The sequence below is a fragment of the Dichotomopilus funicola genome (assembly GCF_033296635.1).
Source record: "Dichotomopilus funicola strain CBS 141.50 unplaced genomic scaffold C8A04scaffold_40, whole genome shotgun sequence".
Lineage (NCBI taxonomy): Eukaryota > Fungi > Ascomycota > Sordariomycetes > Sordariales > Chaetomiaceae > Dichotomopilus > Dichotomopilus funicola.
Window position 1 is genome coordinate 1 of NW_026944061.1, and position 21,152 is coordinate 21,152.

The 21,152-nt window shown below is 55.8% G+C and overlaps 8 protein-coding genes across 8 annotated transcripts; 5 read left to right on the top strand and 3 right to left on the bottom strand.

Annotated features, from left to right (window-relative positions):
• Positions 1-140: 140 nt before the first annotated feature.
• On the top strand, positions 141-1,441 carry C8A04DRAFT_12909 (uncharacterized protein; the record flags this gene model as incomplete). The annotated part of the gene is made up of 3 exons (XM_062777508.1): positions 141-221; positions 290-590; positions 792-1,441. The coding sequence occupies 3 exons, from the start codon at positions 141-143 to the stop codon at positions 1,439-1,441; spliced, it is 1,032 nt and encodes a 343-aa protein (XP_062636127.1).
• Positions 1,442-1,649: 208 nt separating this feature from the next.
• Positions 1,650-4,010, bottom strand: C8A04DRAFT_12939 (multicopper like protein; the record flags this gene model as incomplete). The annotated part of the gene is made up of 6 exons (XM_062777523.1): positions 1,650-1,932; positions 2,065-2,326; positions 2,413-2,768; positions 2,823-3,046; positions 3,104-3,598; positions 3,666-4,010. 6 exons carry the CDS (start codon positions 4,008-4,010, stop codon positions 1,650-1,652), a joined length of 1,965 nt encoding a protein of 654 aa, XP_062636128.1.
• A 1,435-nt stretch (positions 4,011-5,445) lies between these two features.
• Positions 5,446-6,857, top strand: C8A04DRAFT_12929 (iron permease FTR1/Fip1/EfeU; the record flags this gene model as incomplete). Its single annotated transcript, XM_062777518.1, has 5 exons — positions 5,446-5,589; positions 5,702-5,941; positions 5,999-6,213; positions 6,282-6,480; positions 6,561-6,857. The coding sequence occupies 5 exons, from the start codon at positions 5,446-5,448 to the stop codon at positions 6,855-6,857; spliced, it is 1,095 nt and encodes a 364-aa protein (XP_062636129.1).
• Positions 6,858-7,023: 166 nt separating this feature from the next.
• C8A04DRAFT_12952 (uncharacterized protein) lies at positions 7,024-8,686 on the bottom strand (the record flags this gene model as incomplete). Its single annotated transcript, XM_062777528.1, has 2 exons — positions 7,024-7,748; positions 7,828-8,686. 2 exons carry the CDS (start codon positions 8,684-8,686, stop codon positions 7,024-7,026), a joined length of 1,584 nt encoding a protein of 527 aa, XP_062636130.1.
• Positions 8,687-9,974: 1,288 nt separating this feature from the next.
• On the top strand, positions 9,975-11,750 carry C8A04DRAFT_37977 (ef8b4ccf-9a53-49b7-8e6e-57fc65fe5f5b; the record flags this gene model as incomplete). Its single annotated transcript, XM_062784071.1, has 1 exon — positions 9,975-11,750. One exon carries the CDS (start codon positions 9,975-9,977, stop codon positions 11,748-11,750), a length of 1,776 nt encoding a protein of 591 aa, XP_062636131.1.
• An 824-nt stretch (positions 11,751-12,574) lies between these two features.
• C8A04DRAFT_37978 (heterokaryon incompatibility Het-C) lies at positions 12,575-15,008 on the bottom strand (the record flags this gene model as incomplete). The annotated part of the gene is made up of 4 exons (XM_062784072.1): positions 12,575-13,244; positions 13,341-14,000; positions 14,060-14,777; positions 14,864-15,008. 4 exons carry the CDS (start codon positions 15,006-15,008, stop codon positions 12,575-12,577), a joined length of 2,193 nt encoding a protein of 730 aa, XP_062636132.1.
• Positions 15,009-16,289: 1,281 nt separating this feature from the next.
• Positions 16,290-17,504, top strand: C8A04DRAFT_12955 (uncharacterized protein; the record flags this gene model as incomplete). Its single annotated transcript, XM_062777531.1, has 2 exons — positions 16,290-17,050; positions 17,114-17,504. 2 exons carry the CDS (start codon positions 16,290-16,292, stop codon positions 17,502-17,504), a joined length of 1,152 nt encoding a protein of 383 aa, XP_062636133.1.
• Positions 17,505-18,289: 785 nt separating this feature from the next.
• On the top strand, positions 18,290-20,290 carry C8A04DRAFT_29528 (uncharacterized protein; the record flags this gene model as incomplete). The annotated part of the gene is made up of 4 exons (XM_062781041.1): positions 18,290-19,071; positions 19,128-19,433; positions 19,487-19,957; positions 20,032-20,290. The coding sequence occupies 4 exons, from the start codon at positions 18,290-18,292 to the stop codon at positions 20,288-20,290; spliced, it is 1,818 nt and encodes a 605-aa protein (XP_062636134.1).
• Between the last annotated feature and the right edge of the window lie 862 nt (positions 20,291-21,152).

Below are 21,152 nucleotides of genomic sequence, written 5' to 3' on the forward strand. Positions count from 1 at the left end.
TTCTCTTTCTGCAAGCTTTCTCAATAACATAATAAACGCCTATCTGTACTCCACCATAGGGCCAGTTTCTTACAATTTAGTATAATATATATAAAATAGCCCCTCTATTAGGATATAGTAATGTAGCTTTCTGATGTAATATGACATTTCAGCTCTCGGGCAGTGCTAACAAACCTATTATTTTCCTCTACCATTCTCTTGGTGGTATCGTCGTAAAACGTGTACGTTTGCTCCCTGATCTTACTTCTTCCTTTGAATCCTATACCCGACTAATACCAACTACTATAAGGCCCTCTACTACGCTCAAACGAGAACCGGCTATACCGACCACGCCATCTTCACCTATACCTATAACATCCTCTTCTTCGGCACACCCCATAATGGCATATCCAAAGCAACCTGGCTCGTATATCTCAAACGCGCCGGTGCCGCCGCTACATTAGGAACGGCCAGTCGCCGGTCAGATCTTGTCGCAGCCCTCGAGCACGAGTCGGAGACGCTGCAGAACGTTACGGATTTTTTCGTCCCGCTGGCGTCGCGGTTTTGGATCTTTTATTTCTGGGAGACGAGGAAGACTTATTTGGGGTGGAGTCTTAAACCGCTGGGGTTACATCGGCGCATCGCAACTATCCTGTCTTCCTCTCCTTCCTCTTCTAAGACTTTGTTGGACGCAAACAGCAACAGCAACAACACTTCCAACACCAACACCAACACCAACACTAACCCCAACAATAACAACTCTTCTAACACCAGCACTAGCACCAACCCAAATCCACTCCTAGAAACCAAAGCACCGCTCTTCACCCTCACCCTAGGCAAAGCAGTCTTCATAGTCCCGCACACAAGTGCCGTACCGCCGCATGACAATGACGCCGAGCGAGCGGGTATTGTGGCAGATCATCGGGGTATGGTCCGTTTCGAGACGCCGGATGATCAGGGGTTTCAGTTGGTGGTGGATGCGCTGGGGAGGTATTGTTTTGATGCTGTGAAGGACGGTGCTGTGGGGGTGGGCATGGGCATGGGCATGGGCATGGACGATGCTGCTGCGGAGAGGAAAGGAGAAAGGGTTGATGAGGGGATTAATGGGGAGGTAGTTAAAGGGGAGGTAGTTGAAGGGAGGGAGACCAGAGGGGTGGTTGAAGAGGTAGAAACTAAGGATGGGGGAGTTGGGGTTGGTAGTGGTGATAATGACGGTAATCCAGGGGATAAAAAGGGTCAGAATGGTCAAAATCACGACGAAATCGGGAGAGGTAACGAGAACGTTAACAAAAATGGTTGGAATGATAGTAAAATAAATGCGGTAGTAACCGTGGATGGCTCGCCGTCGGGGAAAGCAGACGACGAGGAATTGGAAGAGTGGTCTGGGCGGACGGAAACTTTTGTCTCGGTTGATTCAACGGAGAGGAGGAGGGTGGGGAGTAGTTGGTGGGGGTTGAACTAGGCTAAGACGTTGACTCTCTCGCATCTTAAGTTAGATACGGAACTTACAGAAACTAACTCGTTCTAGCAATTCCACGAGCACTGAGTGATTGCAGTAAGTTATGGCTGACTTCGAATCCAGTTGAAGAAAACATACCCATAACCCACCTAGTTACCTTTTTTCTATCCTATAAGTACCATATCATATCCCACCGTACATCAACCGCGTATCATCGCCTCCTCCCCTCCCCACCCGCCTGATCAACATCACCCCTCCCAACTTCATCCACCGTCGTCCCCTCTCCACTCGTCTTTCCCGCCCCCAACCCAGCTCCCAAGGCACCTTCTGAGGTACCCTCACTTCCAGATCCTGTTGTCCGCTGACCGCCGCGGGTATCACTGTCACTGCCGGCACTAATACCATTGGCGAACCCGTACCAGGCGACGACAGATACGCCGAGGATACCGCTGAGGCAGCTGAAGACGAGGGCGACGATGCCTTTTGTGGTGAATCTGAAGTAGCGTGTATTAGTGGGGACGTACGTAGATGATGAATAAGGGGGGTTGTTGGGGGGTGGTAAGAGGTGGGTTGAGATTGGTAAAAGGGGCGAGCGGGTGGGAGAGATAGGGGAAAAAGGAACTCACCCATCAGGCAACGCGGGCGGCGGGACATTCTGCCCACTCAGATCCAACCATCCCGCTCCATCGTCAACCACCTTCCGATTGCCATCCACAGTACCGTGGCCGGCAGCATTACCCACCGTGGGCATGCCGCCCTTTTCACACGCCGCGTAATGATCCCGCGGGATGGACAAGGACTTTTGCAATTCTAGTGGTGCCTCGACGAAGGTGGCCATTAGACCGGACTGCACGTGCCATTCGATGTGGCAGTGGAAGAGCCAGACGCCTGGGTGGGTATGTTAGTATGGATTATTTGCAGGTCGGGGGGTGGGGGACAGGGTTAGAGGACTGGAGTAAAGCGGCAGGACATACCAGGATTATTACTCCTAAACCGCAGCACCATATTCCCATTCGGCCTCAACACCGCGGTATCCCGTCTCATGGGCACATGCACAAACTCCGATTCCGAGACGCCCGAGTCGACAAAGGGCCCTGCGTCATCGTCGGACCGCCACACGACCTGGAAGTCGTGGCCGTGCAGATGGAACGGGTGTTTGCCGGGGTCGAGGTTGTTGAGGACGATCTCGACGACCTGGTCCTGGGCGAGAACAAAGGGGTGCGTGTAGGTTCCGTAGACGGTCGGGTCCGTTGCGTACTCGCCGGCTGTGAGAGCGGTGTAGAGGGTGGGGACTTTGGGGGCGACGTAGGTGATGTTGTTGAAGAAGGCGCTGGGCGTTGGTGAGTATGTGTTTGGACTGGGGCCAACAAGGGGGGGGACTTACTAGTTGGCACCGTCGCCGAGGTTGTCCATGATGACGTCAAGCGAGACAGACTGGTCCGGGTTTGTGAAGATGGTTTGGTTATCCCAGGGTACAAGTCCTATGTCGTCAAACGGCTCAAAGACACCAGGGACCTCGGCGGGTTCAGGAAGGGGTTTCTTGTCGTCGTACACCAGCCACCCAGTGACGTTCCAGTTGAGGTCATCGGGGATGGCGTCAAAGAGGTCCTATCCAGGTTAGAGACAGGTTTCACACCACCTTAACAGCGTGGGTTGCCAACTTACAGTATCCATGCTCGCCATAAACGGGAAATTGGTTGACGCCCCCTCCTTCGCAGTGATCAAGAAACTACACCGCTGCGCAGCCGAGAGATAAATCATGCTCGCCTCTGCAGGGTGCGTATACACGCCATCCACCTCAATAATCGTCATATAATGCCCCTCAAACCAGACGTACTGCCCCGCGAAGGCGCCGATGTTGACCATGCGGAAGAGATAGGTCCTCCCGGGCTGCAATGGCACTTTCAGGTCCTGCGTCTCGTTGAGCAGGGCCGACTTCGGCACGGGCTCGGCGCCGGTCGGGTTGGCTTTGCTCATGAAGAAGTCGATCAGGCCGGTCATCTGATCGTGGTACCAGTCGGACACGGTCATGACAATTTCTTCGTCGTAGCGGTCCTGGAAGGGCGAGTCCGGGTCGTGCACGACCAACGGCCCGCGCAGACCATCGGGGTACTGGCCGTGGATGTGGGAGTGGTACCAGTAGGTGCCGGGTTGGTCGATCTAGTTTTGTTTGTGAGTATATCGCCCAGTGGTACGGCGCAGAAGACGGGGGTGTACGGATACTCACAGTGAAGTTGTAGGTGAGCCTCTCGCCCGGCAGGATGGGACATTGCGAAACATGCACCGGCCCGTCCATATGGGTGGCACCGCGCATGAACAGGCCGTGAAAGTGCAGCGAGGTGGACTGGTTGCCGAGCGAGTTGAGGACATTGACCACCAGCCGGTCGCCCTTGTTGACGTGGATGGTCGGAATCGGCCACTGGCCGTTGATGCCGATGACCGGGCGGTCGGCCGCGCCGTCAGGGTTGGCCGTGAGCCAGCCTACCTCGAAGTCGTAGGTCACCGTGGCTGCCCCGGCCACGAGGGCATGCCAGGCGAGACATGCCAGCCAGATCAGCCCGGAGCGGCGCATGAGGCCGGTGTGAGCCATGCTGGTGGTGTTGTTGTTGGGACTCGCGTGATGGAACCAAAGTCCCGTTCACTTTTTTAGGGAGAGAAAGGACACCAAAGGATGATACAAATTCCAATTTTAAGACACATAAAAAACCGGAGCGGAAAACGCGGCTAGCGCTGCTTTCGGGGCAGAGAAATGTGGTGTAAGTGCAAAAGATTTATCAATCAAATCTCAAGATCAGATAATCAGCCGCACCAAACGCAGGCCTATCAAATTCCCAAATTGGCCCGGTGAGGGCAATTGAAGGAGGGGGAAGGGGGGCAGAAGAACGAGAAAGTGCCAGGGGACTTCTCACATCCCGTTTTCCATCCCCATGCGGCCGAGCGTCTGATCCGATGCAGGTGGGAGGGTGGGACAAGAAGCCGTCTTTTCCCTTCTTGTTCATGCGAGAGTGGTCTGATAGCCGTACCCGTTTCCGGGCGCTCTGTTCTCGACAACTGCCGACAAGACTGTGTCACGGCCTTTTGTCCTCTTATCCCAAGGACTCCGTGGTCATTGATGATGTTCCTCTCGAGTCGAAGTCTTCTCGAATGTAAAATATCTGTGTCTTTTAGGAAATTTCGCCGTTCCGCAACGAGAATCCCATTTATTCCCGCAGACCGCCCAAAGCCGAGGTCTTTCAGCTTCTTTTTTTTCTCCAGCCCTTCGAGTCGCCAGCGATGGACCCCCAGTATCGACCCATAAGACCCACTCGGATCACTCAGGTGGGGACCGCCCTGCAGGTTTATTGTCTGGGGGGACATGATCCGCAACGCTTGAACTGACTTGGCTACACTTGGCTAAGCTTCGCTGCGCTCGGCGTGAGAATTGCAGCGGGTAATTGAGGGGCTGCCCGCTCAGCTTGAAACGAGGATGCCGGTTTTTTATTGAGCGGCAGGATCGGTACCTTGAGGGCCTGACTCGTGCCCAAGGGGTCGAGAAACTCGGATGAAGTACAGAGTATCTTGAGAGCATGTCAACAGGGAGAAGTGTTTAAGAACCGACAAGAATCGGCATATTCGAGAAAGAAACTGTGTGCCAACCCTGATAAGATCGAGGATAGAATGGAGAGAGGAGTTTATCCCAGATTTCGGGGAATTTTCGGATGTAGTGGGAGAAGGGTTCGAAATTTGTGCGCCGGCCATCGCGCCTTCCGCCGTCGGCTCATCGAGCCATTTTTGCCGGGGTTGCCGTCTGCGGTGTGTGATTGATCCGCAGCGTTATCTGATGGGCCCAAATTACTGTGCATGTGCCGCTCCGGACATCTCCTGATCTGATAATCTTTTCTTCCCCCCCCTCTACAGACTAACACCACCTTTGACATACCTCAACGTCCTTCTCTCTCACTCCTTATCCCTGGTGTTTAGTTTAGTTCTCATTCCACTGGGAAGCGTGTCATCCCCCCACCGCCAAAATGCCCGATGTTTTTTCGGTTCCCATTTTCCTCGTCACGTTCCGCGAGGCGCTCGAGACGGTCATTATCGTCTCGGTGCTGCTCGCCTTTCTCAAACAGACCCTCGCCGAGGACAAGGCGCTGCATAAGCGCCTCGTCCGCCAGGTATGCCGCCCCTGAGTATTTATTTTATTTTATTTTATTTTTTTTTAGAAAAAATAAACAATAAATCCACAACAATTCAAACGCTCCAAACAAACAAACTAACAACCACCAGGTCTGGCTCGGCACCTCCCTCGGCCTGCTAATCACCCTCATCGCCGCCGCCGCCCTCATCGCCGTCTTCTACACAGCCGGCGCCAACTCCTGGGAGACCTCGGAGCTCCGCTTCGAAGGCGCCTTCTCTCTCGTCGCCTGTGTCATCATCACCGTTGTCGGCGCTGCGCTATTGCGTATCGGGGGTATGCGTGATAAGTGGCGGGTGAAATTGGCCGGGGTTATGGAGGATCGGAGGGGGGTGTTGGCTGCGGGGAGTGCTGGGGATGGGGTGGTGGTGGTGGAGGGTGAAGAAGAGAAAGTTGGGGAGAAGGTGGGGAGGAGGGTGAGGGTGAAGTTGTGGATGGAGAGGTATGCTATGTTTGCGCTGCCGTTTGTGACGGTGCTCAGGGAGGGGATTGAGGCGGTGGTGTTTATTGCGGGGGTGACGTTTACTGCGCCGGCGACGGCTGTGCCATTGGCGGTGGTGGTTGGGTTGGCTGCGGGTACGTTGATCGGTTATGGGCTGTACAAGTGAGTATCTTTGGTCCCATTACCGGAAGAGCCGAGCCGAGCTGACCATGTTGTGTTTGTTTTTCAAGGGGCGGTTCGAACACCAAGCTGCAGGTCTTCCTCGTGCTGTCCACCTGCCTGCTCTACCTCGTCGCGGCCGGCCTCTTCACCCGCGCGGTGTGGGCCTTTGAGCAGGACGCCTGGCAGCGGTTAATCGGATCGGACGCGGCCGAGCTAGGCACGGGGCCAGGCTCGTACGACGTTGACCGCTCGGTGTGGCATCTCAACGTACGTTTCTTTTTTTTTTGTCCCATATTTTGGCGGAACCCCCTTTCTTCCCCCTGAAGGTGTGTGCTAACTCTGAACAGTGCTGCAGCCCCATCTACATGGGCGGTAGCGGCTGGGGTTTCTTCAATGCCATTTTCGGCTGGACAAACTCTGCTACGTACGGCTCTGTCATCTCATACAACCTGTATTGGCTGTGTATTATGGCGTACTTTATCGTCATGCGCTACAAGGAGGTCAAGGGCCACTGGCCGCTGATGAAGCCCAAGAAGGTCGCCGCGGCGTCGGTTTCGGGAGGGTCCCGCTCGGGAGCCGAGGAAAGTGTTGTGTCGGGGGATAAATCGGTGGTGAGGGATAGGGCTACTTCGGTGTCTACGTAATTGTTAGAACATCGACAGGTAAAAGTCTCGGAGGACAGGTGATACGGCGTTCTGGCATGCTTGGATATAAAAACGGGATGGAATATATCAATGGTTCTTTTCTTCTTCAACCTGCTCCCACTTAACCATCATCTGATATAACCCTAAGTTGTACAAGGGCTTCTGACTACCTCGCAACCGGCCACCGCCCAAACTCCACCCCCCTCCCCTCATCCCTCTCCTCCGCCGTCCAATCCCACTCATCCGCCGTAAACAACGCCCTAGCCATCCGATCCGCCGCCATAGCACCCTCATACCTAAACCTCTGATCCGTCGTCATCCCGCGCGTAAACCGAAACACCTTTTTTTCTCTCCCCCCCTTCTTCTTTCCGTCACCGTCGCCATACTCCCCATCATTCTGCTCCCTAAAAGACCAAGCGGTCCCCTCGCGATCCCTCACCCACGCCGTCCGAGAAATTGACACCGCCGCAGACGACAACATGGCCTGGACAAATTCAACAATGGGCAGCAAGCGGGTGCGTAAGCCGCAGTTGGTGTGGTGTTTGTCGATTTGGTAGGTGGGACATTGTTTGAGGGAGGCGAGGAGAGCGCCTATGTCTGTTGTTGCTATGCGGTCCGTAACCCCCGGGGACGAGGACGAAGGAGAGGGTGAGGAAGGGGAAGAAGAAGAAAGGGGAGAGGGAAAGGAGGAAAAGGTGAAATCGGTCAGGAAGAGGAGGTCCTTACTGCAGAGGAACTTGACCATTTCGCCGAGCTGGTAGGAGTCGCAGCTGGCGGAGGACTCGTAGCCGAGTTTGCATTGGCGAGTGCGGGAGGTGTAGAGCGAGAGGAAGTGTTGCTGGATGGAGGCTATGGTGGAGAGGATGCTGGCGCGGCGGTGGTGGAGTTCTTCTGGAGCATTTTGTTTGTGTCAATATCTTGGGTCACTTAGTCCTGTAGGGAGTTGGACTGGGAAGTAAAGGGGCCTCACGCTCCAGATCATCAGGTAGATCCCACCACGCCGCTATTGGCGTATTTTCGTCGTCATCCCCTTCCTCAAACGATGCACTCCACCGTCGCGAGCCATACATAATAAGTTCCCTTGCAGCAGTATGCAACTTAGGCGGCTGATCCAGCAACCACGCCACCAGAATCTTCTGCCTTAACATCTCCTCCGCCGCCAACGACAGCGCCGGCCCATCTTCCCTCGCCAATCTCGTCTGCGTCGCCGGCCACTTGTACTTCAGCGCACTCAGATACCGCGACATAATCCCAATACAATCAAACCGATCTGCCAGCACAGCCAGCACCGCCAGGTACTGCATGTTCACCGTCTTGGCTGAGGCGGCAGAGGTGGATTGCTTCCGGTGCAGGATACGCAGGAGATCTGCGAACGCGGAGTCCTGGCCCGCCGAACGCGTGGCCTCGTCGTCCTCGAGGATTTTGACTACCGGCAAGTCGGCCGCGTCGGCTTCGGAGGGGTTCACATTACGCAGGGAGAGCTGCTGGAGGCTGGCCTCGATGGACCGGGCTTCAGAGAAGCGGGTGTCGCTGAGCAGGTTGTCAAAGTATTTTGAGTTTTGCTTCAGGACGGCGAGTTGGACCCGGTAGCCGACGCGGGTTTTGGCTTTGAAGGTGGGAGGGGTGGTTTTTTGGCCGGGCCGGGGCTTGGCTGCTTTGCGGGCTGCTTTGAGGGTTTCGGGGGAGGTCTCGAAGGTTACGTCTAGGAGGAGATCCCCGTCTGGGACGATATCTACGACATCGAATTCTAGGTTTGTTGATGGTGCTGTTGCTGTTGTTGTGGCTGAATCAGCCGAGTCGCCGTCTTGGCCTTCTGCCGTTTCGCCCATCGTGCGGGGAAGTGATCATGCGGTCGAGGGGGGTGTCCCAGTATGTTGTCAAATGGCTCATAAAAATTGAATCTAAGGTATTGGATGAAGGTAATTTTCTTGAAGTTGTTGACAGCATGGTCTATGAGGTGCAAGTTAGGCTGCAAGGCTCTGGCGCTGCGGTCTACCCACTAAATGACGTTGCCTAACCCCGCGACAGGGGTGAGACGCTGACGGACCTGCTGAACGAAGGTTCGGTATTTCTACGCTGTTATGAGAAAAAGGTAGTCTGAAGACACTAGAATTAAACGGTCGTAAAACAGATTGGGCCTAGTATGCTCTGACTAGACTGAGTGAGGTATGCTCATAGGCAAGATGTCAAGTTCAGGGGTGCTTCAAGTGCAAAGATGGGAACATATGCAGGGCAGCAATGACCAACGGGCACCTCTTCATCACAACTTCTCACCAATGGACCACATCACCATCAGCATGAGCCGCAAGTAGTGTACGGCATGGGGCTAAGAAGGGTGCTTCAACGTGTGATGAATAACCTCTGCCGTTTTAGTTAAGCCGTGGTCATTGACCAGGTACGTACATGTATGTACCGTAGTCAGTTACCTTTGCAGGCAATAGATAGTTAGATACCAGAAACCGATTACACCTGAGTAAGCGACGGCCAAAAGTGCCGGGACGAATTCACCTTCAGTCATGGGGGTTAAAGGGTTCTACCATTGTGAGACCTGACTCTTCGTGAGGAGAGAAAAAAAGGCGAAGAGACATATGGCGTGCCAGATTTCTTGCGCTTCATTGTGTTGAGGTTTGTGCAAATGGAACTGAGAAAGGTGGTGAAAAGCATGCAAATCACCCCCTATGGTCCAGGCGTCATGTGACCCGTTTTAAGTGCAGGCGTGGAACCCCTGAGCCCTGACACCCAACATCGAGACCCGCCAACAGGCTGGTTTTAGTGGTTCACCTGCCGTCACACCTTAGCACTCAACCTGCAACTCTACCCCAACAAAATCCCCAAGATCAGCCTTTCTCACCGCATCACCTGCTGTGTAAAGGCCCTGCATCTACCACCGACCAAACTTCCCATTGTGCCATCCACCCGGGAACATGCCTAGACTACTCGACCGTCAATAACCCCCCCATGGCCTCCCTACGCCGTCGAGCCCACTTCCCCCCAATTCACATCCAACAACGAGCGAATCGCCCACCGCAGCCAGAATCCCTCCTCGATGTCTTTGCGGGCTACATCGCAACGTTTTTCCACGGGCCGAAACAACACCAACAGCGGCGAACAATGACCATGTCGACATGCGCAGTCCGAAGCGCCGGCTCTCGAGGGCCCCTCCGAGTCCTCGCGCGAACACCAGGGTTATCTCAGCGGAATACTGCAAATCTACGAATACAACCAGGCGATCAGCGATCCCCACGACGACACTTCCACAACTACTTCGTCACCCACCTCCCGTCCTCCTCCCTCCACCCCGACTCCCGCTCGTCCGCCGGACCAGGCCACAAACTCCCCCGGTCCGCCTCGACCCCGCACACCCCGGGCCCCGGCTCCGCGCCGGCCGTGTCACCCCCCAACATGCCCAGCCGCGATCTGACCGTCGTCCGGATTCCGCTCCGCAGCGCCAAGCACCACTTCGGCGCGTCCAACTCGCGCGGCCAGCGCCACTACAATGAGGACGCGAACCAGGCGGGGACTATCCGGATCCCGGCTTTTGCGAAGAGAGTGCCTATCAGTTTATCCCGTCGCCAGGCTGCGAGGGTCGCGGGGGAAGGGGAGGGTACCAGCGCTGATAGCTCGCTGGGGGATCCGCAGATCTTTTATTTTGGGGTGTTTGACGGGCATGGTGGGAGCGAGTGTAGCGAGTTCTTGAGGGAGGAACTCCATGGGTACATTGAGGAGGCCGCGGAGGAATTTGGGCTTGAGAGCAGTTTGAAACGGGAACCGGGTATTCCCGATTCGATGGGGGATCCGGATACTATTTCCGGCGGTCGGGAGTCTGTATCTCAATCTACCTCGCAAACCGACGGCCAGCAGTCGCAAGGAACTACGGATTCATCGTCCGCGGGGCCCCGTCTTGAATCGGAGCTGCTCGCCGAGTACAAGCGCACGATAGGCGGGTACTTTCGCCGCTTTAAACCCAGCCACTTTTCCGCTCCCACGGCTCCATCCACGCGGGATCCCGGATACTCTTCGTCCCTCTCCTCGACCTCCTCTTCCGACTCTTCGTCGGTTTCCTCTCCATCCACCCTCGAATCCGTCCTCACCTACGCCTTCCTCCGCGCCGACCTTGACTTCGTCACCGCCCAAGCCCGCAAACCCGACCCCGACGACCCCTACATCTCCGACTTCCCCCTCAACAAAGACGAAATCCTCGGCTCCCCGCACCTGCCCCCCTCCGGCCACGGCATCGGCGGACCCGTCCGCTTCAAAGGCGGCTCCACCGCCTCCGTCGCCTTAATCTCCACGCCCACCCCCTCCCCCTTCTGGCATCCAGCCGCCCATTCCACCTTGGTCGTCGCCCACGTCGGCGACACCCGCATCCTCCTCTGCGAAACTGCCACTGGCCGCCCGCTCCCGCTTACCTCTGACCACCACCCTTCTACCCCGGCCGAATCCCGCCGCTTACGCCGATTTGTCACAGACTCCCTTGTTACCGACTCCTTTGGCGAGGAACGCATCCGCGGACTCGCCAACAGCCGCGCCTTCGGCGACATGCAAGCCAAACGCACCGGCGTCTCCGCCGAACCAGACGTAGTCCGTGTCGATCTCCGCCCGGCGGAATTCTCCTTCCTCGTTCTATGCAGCGACGGCGTTAGCGGCTCGCTAGGCGACCAGGAGATTGTGGATGTTATCAAGGAGGCTGGGACACCGGAGGAGGGCGCGAGGAAGGTGGTGGAGTATGCGACGGAGGTGTCGAATGATGGGGATAATGCTACGTGTTTGGTGGTTAGGCTCGGCGGGTGGGAGAGGAGGAGTGAGGGGGGGGTGGGGAGTTTGGGGACGAGGGAGATGAGGGAGATGAGGAGGGCTGAAGCGGGGGATCCGAGGCGGAGGGGGAGGTGTTGATTTTTTCTCTGCTCTCTGCTCTCGGTTTATGGCGGGGATTCCCCTGCTCGCTGTTTATGGGGGGGATTTTGAGGTCATGTTGTTGTAATTGTTGATAGATTCTTTCCACATGCATGTCCAGATGAGGGACTGCGACTTTTGACCGTTGTTCTTGGGGCAATATAGGGTCGGTGATCTGGGTGGACATTAGGCGGCGGCTTGCATACTGAGCATGAGCATAATATGGTGTGGCGTGTCGTAGCATAAGCATAGGAGATACCAGAACGGGAGAGAGAGGGAAAGCTGAGTTGAGAATATCAAGACGGGATGGGACTTCCAGATATGGTCCAAACAGCGACCCGGCGCGTGGAAAGACAGACGAACGAGAACGAACGAGAGATAGATTCCCCATTGGACTCGTGCAATAAATAGACAGGGCATGTAAAGAAGAGACACAGAGTGGACAGAACGGAGGTGTCTGTTGATTCCAACAGCAACAGCAATAGCAATAAACAATGAAACAATTCACGAAACGGGCGTCCGTCTCTTGATTGGGTACATGTAGTTAGTTTAGTACAAGGAAATCTTGAATCAAGGAGACCTGACTGACTGACTGACTACCTGGGATATCAACCATCGTTGGGTTCATCATCTACTCATCTACTCGTGTGCCCATCCATTCACTCGTCCATCCGTTCACTCATCCATTCGTTCGACATCATATCCCATGCAATCGACCCGTACGCTCTCCGATCCAAATACAACCGCCCCTCGGACATGTGGCACTCCCTAAGGCCCTCCAAGACCGACGACTGACTTGGGCCAGCTCACCAACCAAGCCAAACTCAGTACCGCGCATACCCACCCCCACCCCAAGACCCCGGCGGCGGCTGCTGCGGCGGATACCCTCCTCCTCCATAAGGCGGCTGCTGTCCATGCTGCTGTCCCCCATACCCCCCCTGCCCCGGATATCCCTGACCCGGGTATCCCCCACCACCACCACCGTGCGGTTGCTGCTGCGGCTGGCCATACGGTCCCGGACCACTGCCGCTGTAGGAAGCAGGTGGCTGCGGGGAACTGGCAGAAGCGTAGTAACTCGCTGCTTGGCCGTGCATTGCCGGACCGCTATCCCCTTGCTGATTATCACGGTTAACATTCTGGATATGCGACCACAACGACCCCGCCGGCCGACCATGTCCCCCATCCGAACCATGTCCACACCCCCCAGCGGGGCTACCACCACCACCAGGAACCCCCCGAGACCCACCACCGCTCCCAGAACCGCCGGAGCTAAGAACATGATTCTTATGGTTACGGACCGATTCCGACGAGAGTAAATGGTCAAGCCGGTTGCGGTGCGGGGTTTCTTGGGCCCATTTGCGGACGGTTTCGAACATTTCGCGCTGGATCTCGATGCGGTCGTCGCGGGCGGCGGGGTGGTGGAAGGCGCGGAGGATGTCGGACATTATTTCGGGGAGGGGGACGCCGGGGTTTTCCCAGGCGTGCATGATGCGGCTGGCGGGGTATGTCAGTACTGGGTAAAGGAGTAATAAGGGGGGATGGGAGGAGAGGGGGAAGGAGGGAGGAGGGTAGAAAAAACGGGGGGCTTACGGAACGACATATTGTAGAATAGTCACCGACACCCGCCCACCGCACGAGTTGAGGATATTAGTAAAGTGGTCCTTGGACAACATCGAGTGCGTCGGATCCGAACAATGCGGGTTAGTCCACGGCTCAAACTGCTGGTTCGCGCTCGTGGCAATGACCCCCGACGACCCTTCCTTGAGCGCCTTGCTGACCTGGTTAATGATGGGCCGCACGAAGGGGGCCAACAGACCGAGCACAAACGCCGTCAGCGTCTCGCTGATGTGCTCCAGCAGCTTTTCCAGCCCGGGCACTTTGGAGATCATGTTGTTGATGGACCGCACGATGCGGTCGCGGAATTGGAGGATTGGGTAGATCTGCCCGGAGACCTTGACCGGGTCGAAGTTGGGGGACATGCCGGGTATGATGTTGCTGTTGCCGGCGCGGATGTTTTCTTGTTCTTGCGCGGCGGACGCGGCTTTGAGGTCGCGGGCCTGCGAGGCGAAGCCGTCCCCGACGCCGGGCATTTGGCTAACTAGCGAGATGAAGTCGCTGCCCCCGGAGCCGGAGCCGGAACTGAAGAAGCCGCGCTGGCCGTCGCCACCGCCCTTGTTGAGCTGTTCGGCGTTCTTGAGAGCAATGTCGATCTCGTCCACCTCGGACTGGGTGAAGTGGTCGGATGCCTCGCTAGTCTGGTCAGCGGAAAAGTCTAGGAATTGACCAAGGGCAAACAGAAAGAACCCTACCCAATAACGGAATGCAAAAAGTCCACCGCACCAAAGGTACCAGTGACAAGAGGATACACCATCTTGCCCTTCAAATGAATCTGCGTCGCGCTACCGACGTGAGGAAAAACGCTGTGATGGCCCAGCTCAATAAGCGCCAGCTCGCAGTAGTTGGTGTGCGCGCCAAAGTCCTCCATGCAGTGCAACGCCTGGCCCAAACACCGCAGCGCCTCACACAGATCCGCCTCCTTTCCAGACGTGCCATTCGCGCCACTCGTATAAAGCCGACCGTAGTGAATACTCCGCGCAAAACTCCAGCGCAAGTACCCGGCACTCGTCGCCCACCCGCCGCTCTCGTTGGCGATGTAATTCTTCATACCCGTACGCGGATCAACCTCCAGCTCGCGCCGGTCAACAGGCCCGCGCAGCCGCGGATCGAACTCCCGCGCGTCCTTGTCATCGGCGTACCCGCGCGGGTTGTCGATGTGCTCCTCGGGCCGGTAGACGCCCAGGCGCGCCTCGGTGACCTCGAATTCCTCGGTCGCGTAGCCGTTGGCCATGAAGGAGAGAACCCAGACGATGACGCGGATGGTGGCTGCGTTGATACCCTTGAGACTGCCCACGTCGACGGCTTGGGAGTAGTCCCGCAGCCAGTTGCCAAAGTAGACGCGGCCGACCATCATGGTCGTCCATTTCTTGCCGTGGAGGAAGGCGACTGTTTTGAGCATGTCCTCGATATCTAGAGATCATTAGCCGTTGAGCCACGGATTGATACAAAGAAACTCCTGTATGAAGGTACGACATCGACAACGACGACTAACTCACCTCCATGACGCCAGTTGTGGCCCTCGACCTGCGCGATAGACGGGATGTTGCCCGCACCAAACGCGGCCGCTTTCCCGGGGAGAACAACAAGCAAAAGACCGAGGACCAGGAGCGTGCTGCCCCAGTCCATCCTGAGGCCCGCCATCGTGCTGGTTGTGAGTTAGAAGATCTTTATCGTTGACGGTTGTGTCCGATCTCGGTTCGGCTTTTTTTGGAATGAAAAGTTAGTTTTGTGGTTACAGCGAAGCCCACAAGTAATGTCACCTTTCAGCCAGTTAATGAGGGGGGTTGGCGGATGATTCACGAGTTGCGCGCGGTTCAAAAGACGCCGGATCAAATCAATTTCACAGGCAGAGGTTGACAAAGACCTGGAGATCGTTGAGAGTACGGATTGTTGGTGGCCTCCAAAGCTGAACAAACACGGGACAGAGGACGGGTTGAGGTGAGCTCAGTGCCAAGAATGGATTCCTTTACGTCAGACTTCAGCAGGATTCCTTCTTAGCGCGGCCAGAAGAGCCCTGCCACAGAGGGCAGAGACTGAGATGAACTATTACTGTGTATTAATCCATACATTAGACTTAGGTATGTTCTACACTCCTTTTTGCTGGTTCTAACTTATAAATCACTGTTCGTTCTGGAGCCCATCTTTGGCTCTAAAGCGCATCGCGCGAGGGGCAGACCAGCCCCGCCATGCCTCGGCCGTCGGTGGCACTTGATGCCAAGACCTGAGTCCCTGGCTTCACGCATTGCATAACATTGCCGTATTCGGTATAACGATCTATCGCCTAAACTCATTCAGCCCGTCTCTTAATCGCATGAGGATAGCTGCCCAAGTTTGAACGTTTGCATGTCGTGGCCAGGGCTAAAAAAGGTAGTTACTTTTCAAGTTGACTCAACGTCTTTCCGGCGCAAACCGGGATGCGCATGTCGTATTCTGCAAAGGGATGTTCGGCCTTGCCAACAGGCCGACCGAGCCGACCTGGACCTACGGGAGCATCCCGATCCGAAAGCCCGGAATCAGACGGTTTTCATGTTTTCTCAGCACGTTCCCAGGCCCCGCAAAGCCTTGGCAAGCCTGTAAACCTCGTCCCAGGCCGCGACGCCGCTGCATTTGGCGGCATTTGCGTATGGGTCCAAACGCTTGCGCGTCCCTGATTCGTAGCGGCCGTTGAACCCCTGGACCCAAATCTCGTCCCCTGATCATCTCGAAGTTGCGGACGTTTCGTTTCTTCCCGTGTCTTTTTTAAAATTCCCATCACACGTCGCTCCTTGTTCCCGCGTATTTTTGGCCGTTTTGTTGTCGGTACTCGCTGTTGTTCCCGGCTTATAGAGTGCTTCGTGCACCTGATCAACCTCATTCTCCAATCAACCGATCACTTCATCTGAACTCCGACACCGAGAAACAAAAAAACAAGCCACCGCCAACATGCCCGGCCGGATCCTCCCGACCCTCACCCTCGCGGAGGTCGAGTCGCACAACTCGTCCAAATCCTGCTACGTCACCATCGGGCGCAATGTCTACGACGTGACCGACTTTTTAGACTCCCACCCCGGCGGCAGCGACCTGGTGCTCGATTACGCCGGCAAAGACATCAAGGCGATCCTGGAAGACGAAGACTCCCACACCCATTCCGAGGCCGCATACGAAGTGCTCGAAGACTCACACATCGGGTTCCTCGAATCTGGGAGCAACGGTACCACGAACGGGAAAGCGACTAAGCCTGGCGATGCCCTCGCGAACGGCAACGGCAACAGCAATGGGGACGCAAACGGCGACGCCTGGGTGCACCCCCGTACCGGCATGTCGTGTGAGGAAGACCTCAGCAAGGACACCGACATCTCGTCCGACTACAAGACACACAAGTTTCTCGACCTGAGCCGACCGCTTTTCCCCCAGGTCTGGTTCGGCGGGTTCTCCAAGGAGTTCTACCTCGACCAGGTCCATCGGCCACGCCACTACAAGGGCGGAGAGTCGGCGCCGCTGTTTGGGAACATCCTCGAGCCGCTGACCAAGACGGCTTGGTGGGTGGTGCCCACGTTGTGGGTGCCGGCTGTTGGGTATGGCTTGTATTTGGCGAATCCGGGGTTCTCGAACCCCTTGGGACAAGTAGGGTGCTTCGTGGGGGGGGTGTTTTTGTGGAGTTTTATCGAGTACATCATGCACCGATTCTTATTCCACCTTGACGAGTGAGTCTCTACCTACCTTCTCTCTATCTACGGCATCTTGCAGCTTTACTAACATTTCCCTAGATACCTCCCTGACAACCGCGTCGGCATCACCCTTCACTTCACCCTCCACGGCATCCACCACTATCTCCCCATGGACAAGTACCGCCTGGTCATGCCACCGACGCTCTTCATCGCGCTCGCCGCGCCCTTCTGGAAGCTCGCGCACACCCTCTTCTTCTGGGACTGGAGCATCGCCACCTCCATCTACTGCGGCGGTGTGTTCGGCTACATCTGCTACGACATGACGCATTACTTCCTCCACCACCAGAACCTGCCGCTGTGGTGGAAGCAGCTCAAGAAGTACCACCTTGAGCACCATTTTCTTGACTACGAGAACGGCTTTGGTGTGACGAGCCCGCTGTGGGATTATGTCTTTGGCACTGAGCTGGTGATGAAGCCTAAGAAGGGCTAAGAAGTTCTTCTGGGACAAACAAGTCTGAGACAAACAGGAAAAGAGGCAGGCAATGCCGCATGAGCTAACGATTATGTGGGCGGGGTCGGGGTCGGACTGGGTAGACATATAACTTGTAATGAGGCGAAGACATCTCCATCATGAGACGACTCAGTGATGGCTTGCCACTGCTGTTGCAAATGTTTGTGGAGGGTTTTCTGTAATGGAAATCCAAAGCGGTCTAGTCTACACGAAAGGTGTCTCAACATTTGATTCGGTTTGTTTTTTTCTGTAGGGTTTAGGTTGATGGTCATGGTCACAAAATAGTTAATGTTAATTCTACGGCGGTTTATCGCTTGCTTGGCCCGGCATACCCGGTGTGTTCATTTTTCGTCCTTTCATTTTCCTTTCCCAGCCCCCGGGCCACCCACTCTGGCGCCTAATTCCATTAAGCTGCTTGGCTGTGTAGAATTTTCTCCCATGTTACTTGCAATTAACGCGGCTTTATCACGTGATGCACCAAGCCACATGTGTCAGAAACGCCATTCGCCATCTGCCGCAGCCCCTTCGTCAATTTCCTCTTCAGGCATCCCTCACATCGTTCACCTCACCCACATCGTTAAGTCGAAAAACCATCGGCATCGCACACAGGAGCACGCGTACATATCCGATCAAGTATCCAAAGTGCCTAACACAACAGAAAAGGGAACCGAAACCAAGAACAAGAAAAAAACCCCAACCGCAGATTTGCGCCACTGCGCAATTAACAAAAAGGGAAGGAAAAAACAGCCGACGGCTACACAAAAATGTCTGGCCTAGACGTGGAAGCCCTCCTTGACTCGACTGCCTCCTCCAAGGAGCAGCAACAGTCCGGCAGCAAGGCTACTGCTAACGGCGACTCGCCTTCCCACCAGAACAACGGAAGCCGCAGCGAGCACGGCCGCGACCGCGACCGCGAACGCGACAGAGACCATCGTGATCGAGACCACCGCCGCAGCCGCGACCGCAGCCGAGGAGACGACCGAGGCGGCGGCGGCTCCCATCGCCGACGAGACCGTAGCGCCGGTGGAGGCGGACGATACCGCAACTCGTCCAGCGGCCGTGAGACCCCGCGTAGCGATGCCGGGAGCCACAAGAGTAGTAGGCGTCGGAGCAGAAGTCGTGATTCCGGCCGACACTCACGCCGTCACAGAAATAATAATGATGGCGACTACTACCGTGGCAGCAACCGCGGTCGAGGAGGCGGTGGTGGCGGTGGTGGTGGACGCTCGCGCTCGCGCTCGCCGAACCGGTATTACCGCCCGCCTGGTGGGGAAGATCGGAGGGACCGGGATCGGGACCGGGATCGGGACCGGGACGAACGTGGGTATCGCCGGCGGGATGATGATAACCACCGCCGTGGGGGGGGTAGGCAGAGTACCCCGCGGGATACGTCGCCGACGGGGGATGAGCGGGATCGGAGGACGGTGTTTGTGCAGCAGTTGGCTGCGCGGCTGCGGACTCGTGAGCTGAAGGAGTTTTTTGAGAAAGTTGGTCCTGTTGCTGAGGCGCAGATTGTTAAGGATCGCGTGAGCAACCGGTCTAAAGGGTATGTCTTTCCTCGTCGCGGTATGTTTGGCTGTTGAAAGTTGCTAACAGTTGCAGTGTCGGCTATGTCGAGTTCAAGAGTGAAGAATCCATCCCGGCCGCCCTCCAGCTCACTGGTCAGAAACTCCTAGGTATTCCCGTCATCGTCCAGCCCACCGAGGCCGAGAAGAACCGCCAAGTCCGCAACCCGGAGTCGTCCGGCCACCCCAACTCCATCCCCTTCCACCGCTTGTATGTCGGCAACATCCACTTCAGCATCACCGAGACGGACCTGCAGAACGTTTTTGAGCCGTTTGGCGAGCTCGAGTTTGTGCAGCTGCAGAAGGATGATAGCGGCCGTAGCCGCGGTTATGGCTTTGTCCAGTACGTTCTCTTGCCCCTTCTGTTGTGGTGATATGGACTAACAAACTGCATAGATTCCGCGATGCTGGCCAGGCCCGTGAGGCTCTTGAAAAGATGAACGGGTTTGACCTGGCTGGTCGCCCGATCCGTGTTGGACTTGGAAACGATAAGTTTACCCCAGAGTCAACTGCCAATCTCCTGCGGGGTTTCCAAGGCCAGAATCAACAGTTCCAGGGATCTGCTTTCTCCGGAGCCGGGGGCCGCGGTCCCCAGGCGTCCAACTTCGACCGTGCCGGAGCGCGCGATAACGAGAAGGGCACCGGTGCCAGCGCCCTGGACGACACCGACGTCGCCGGTGTCAACTTTAACAACTACAGCCGAGACGCTCTCATGCGCAAGCTAGCGAGAACTGACGAGCCTGCTACCAACAGCCAACCTGAGCGACAGCAGATTTTGAAGCCCAAGACGGAGACGAAGCCACTGCCTGTTAATGTCAGCATGGCCAGCCGCTGTGTGGTCCTCCACAACATGTTTGATCCCGCTGAGTATGTCCTCCTTTTCTCTTTTTTCTTTTCTTTTTCCTTCTTTTGTCAAGAAACAAGTCACTAACACCAAACAGACAAGTGGGTGACGACTGGGCCAAGGAGCTCGAAGAAGAGGTGCGGCAAGAGGCCGAGGAGAAGTACGGCCACGTCGTGCACATCTCGCTCGACGCCCACTCGCAAGGCGACATCTACCTCAAGTTCGACAAGGTCTCGGGCGGCGAGAACGCCATCAAGGGTCTCAACGGCCGTTACTTTGACGGGCGGATGATCACTGCTGCTCCGGTCGTGGACGCGGTCTACAGCAGTTTGTTCTCTCGCACCAAGGCGATCTAAGACACTAATCACGGGCCCCGGCTGTCTGCATAGGAATTCTCAAGGTTAGTTTTTTCTTCTGAGACTTATAAGCTCATGAGGTTTAAGTTAAATCGTTTCTGACACTTGTCCAGACTCCGTTTCCCGCCCTCGGGTCGGATTGCCCGCTATGCCGCGATGCCCACTACACGTTGATGTGTTGGACCATGTCCTGTCTCAAGCATACTAGGAGCCGATGCCGCCGTTTCGCCCGCACGCTACGGATAAAAATCCCGCACTCTCGATCATTACAACTACTACTACTCTGGAGGACTGGGTAGGCCCTATCGATAATCCGCCCTTCCAACTGATCTCTCTCCGCATAGAAACGCCCTACCTCCATCTTCCTCGAGGTTTTTTCCCTTTACCCGGCCGCCCACTCGGTAACTTTGCCAACTTGCCAGCTCATCGGCGAGCTTAAAAACTATCAATCAAACAAAACAGAAGCCTTCACTTGCGGTGTTGGCGTTGCTGATTCTTTTTGTGCCTAGGTTCTTTCGCATTTGTGGACTGGTAATGCCGACCGCGGTATCGCCAGCCACAGCAATGCAAAGCAAGGCTGAGTACAAAACCATGCGGCAGACAATCTCCGACTAGGGTATAAAAAGAAGAAGAGGGCTAAAACTAGGATAAGGCAGCTGGTCTGGACAGGTCCAGTCCGCCTCAGATTTAGTTCGGGTTCGAGCCCTCTGCGATACGAGCAGGTTTCCTAATTTGTGAATCTTTTTTTGTTCAGGTAGTTTTGTTGTTGAAGAAAATACATGCTTCCTTCCACCTTTTGCCAGTTTTTCTTGATTATTATACTGTTATTTCCCTCCATCTGGACCGTTTTGAAAATCAGTGA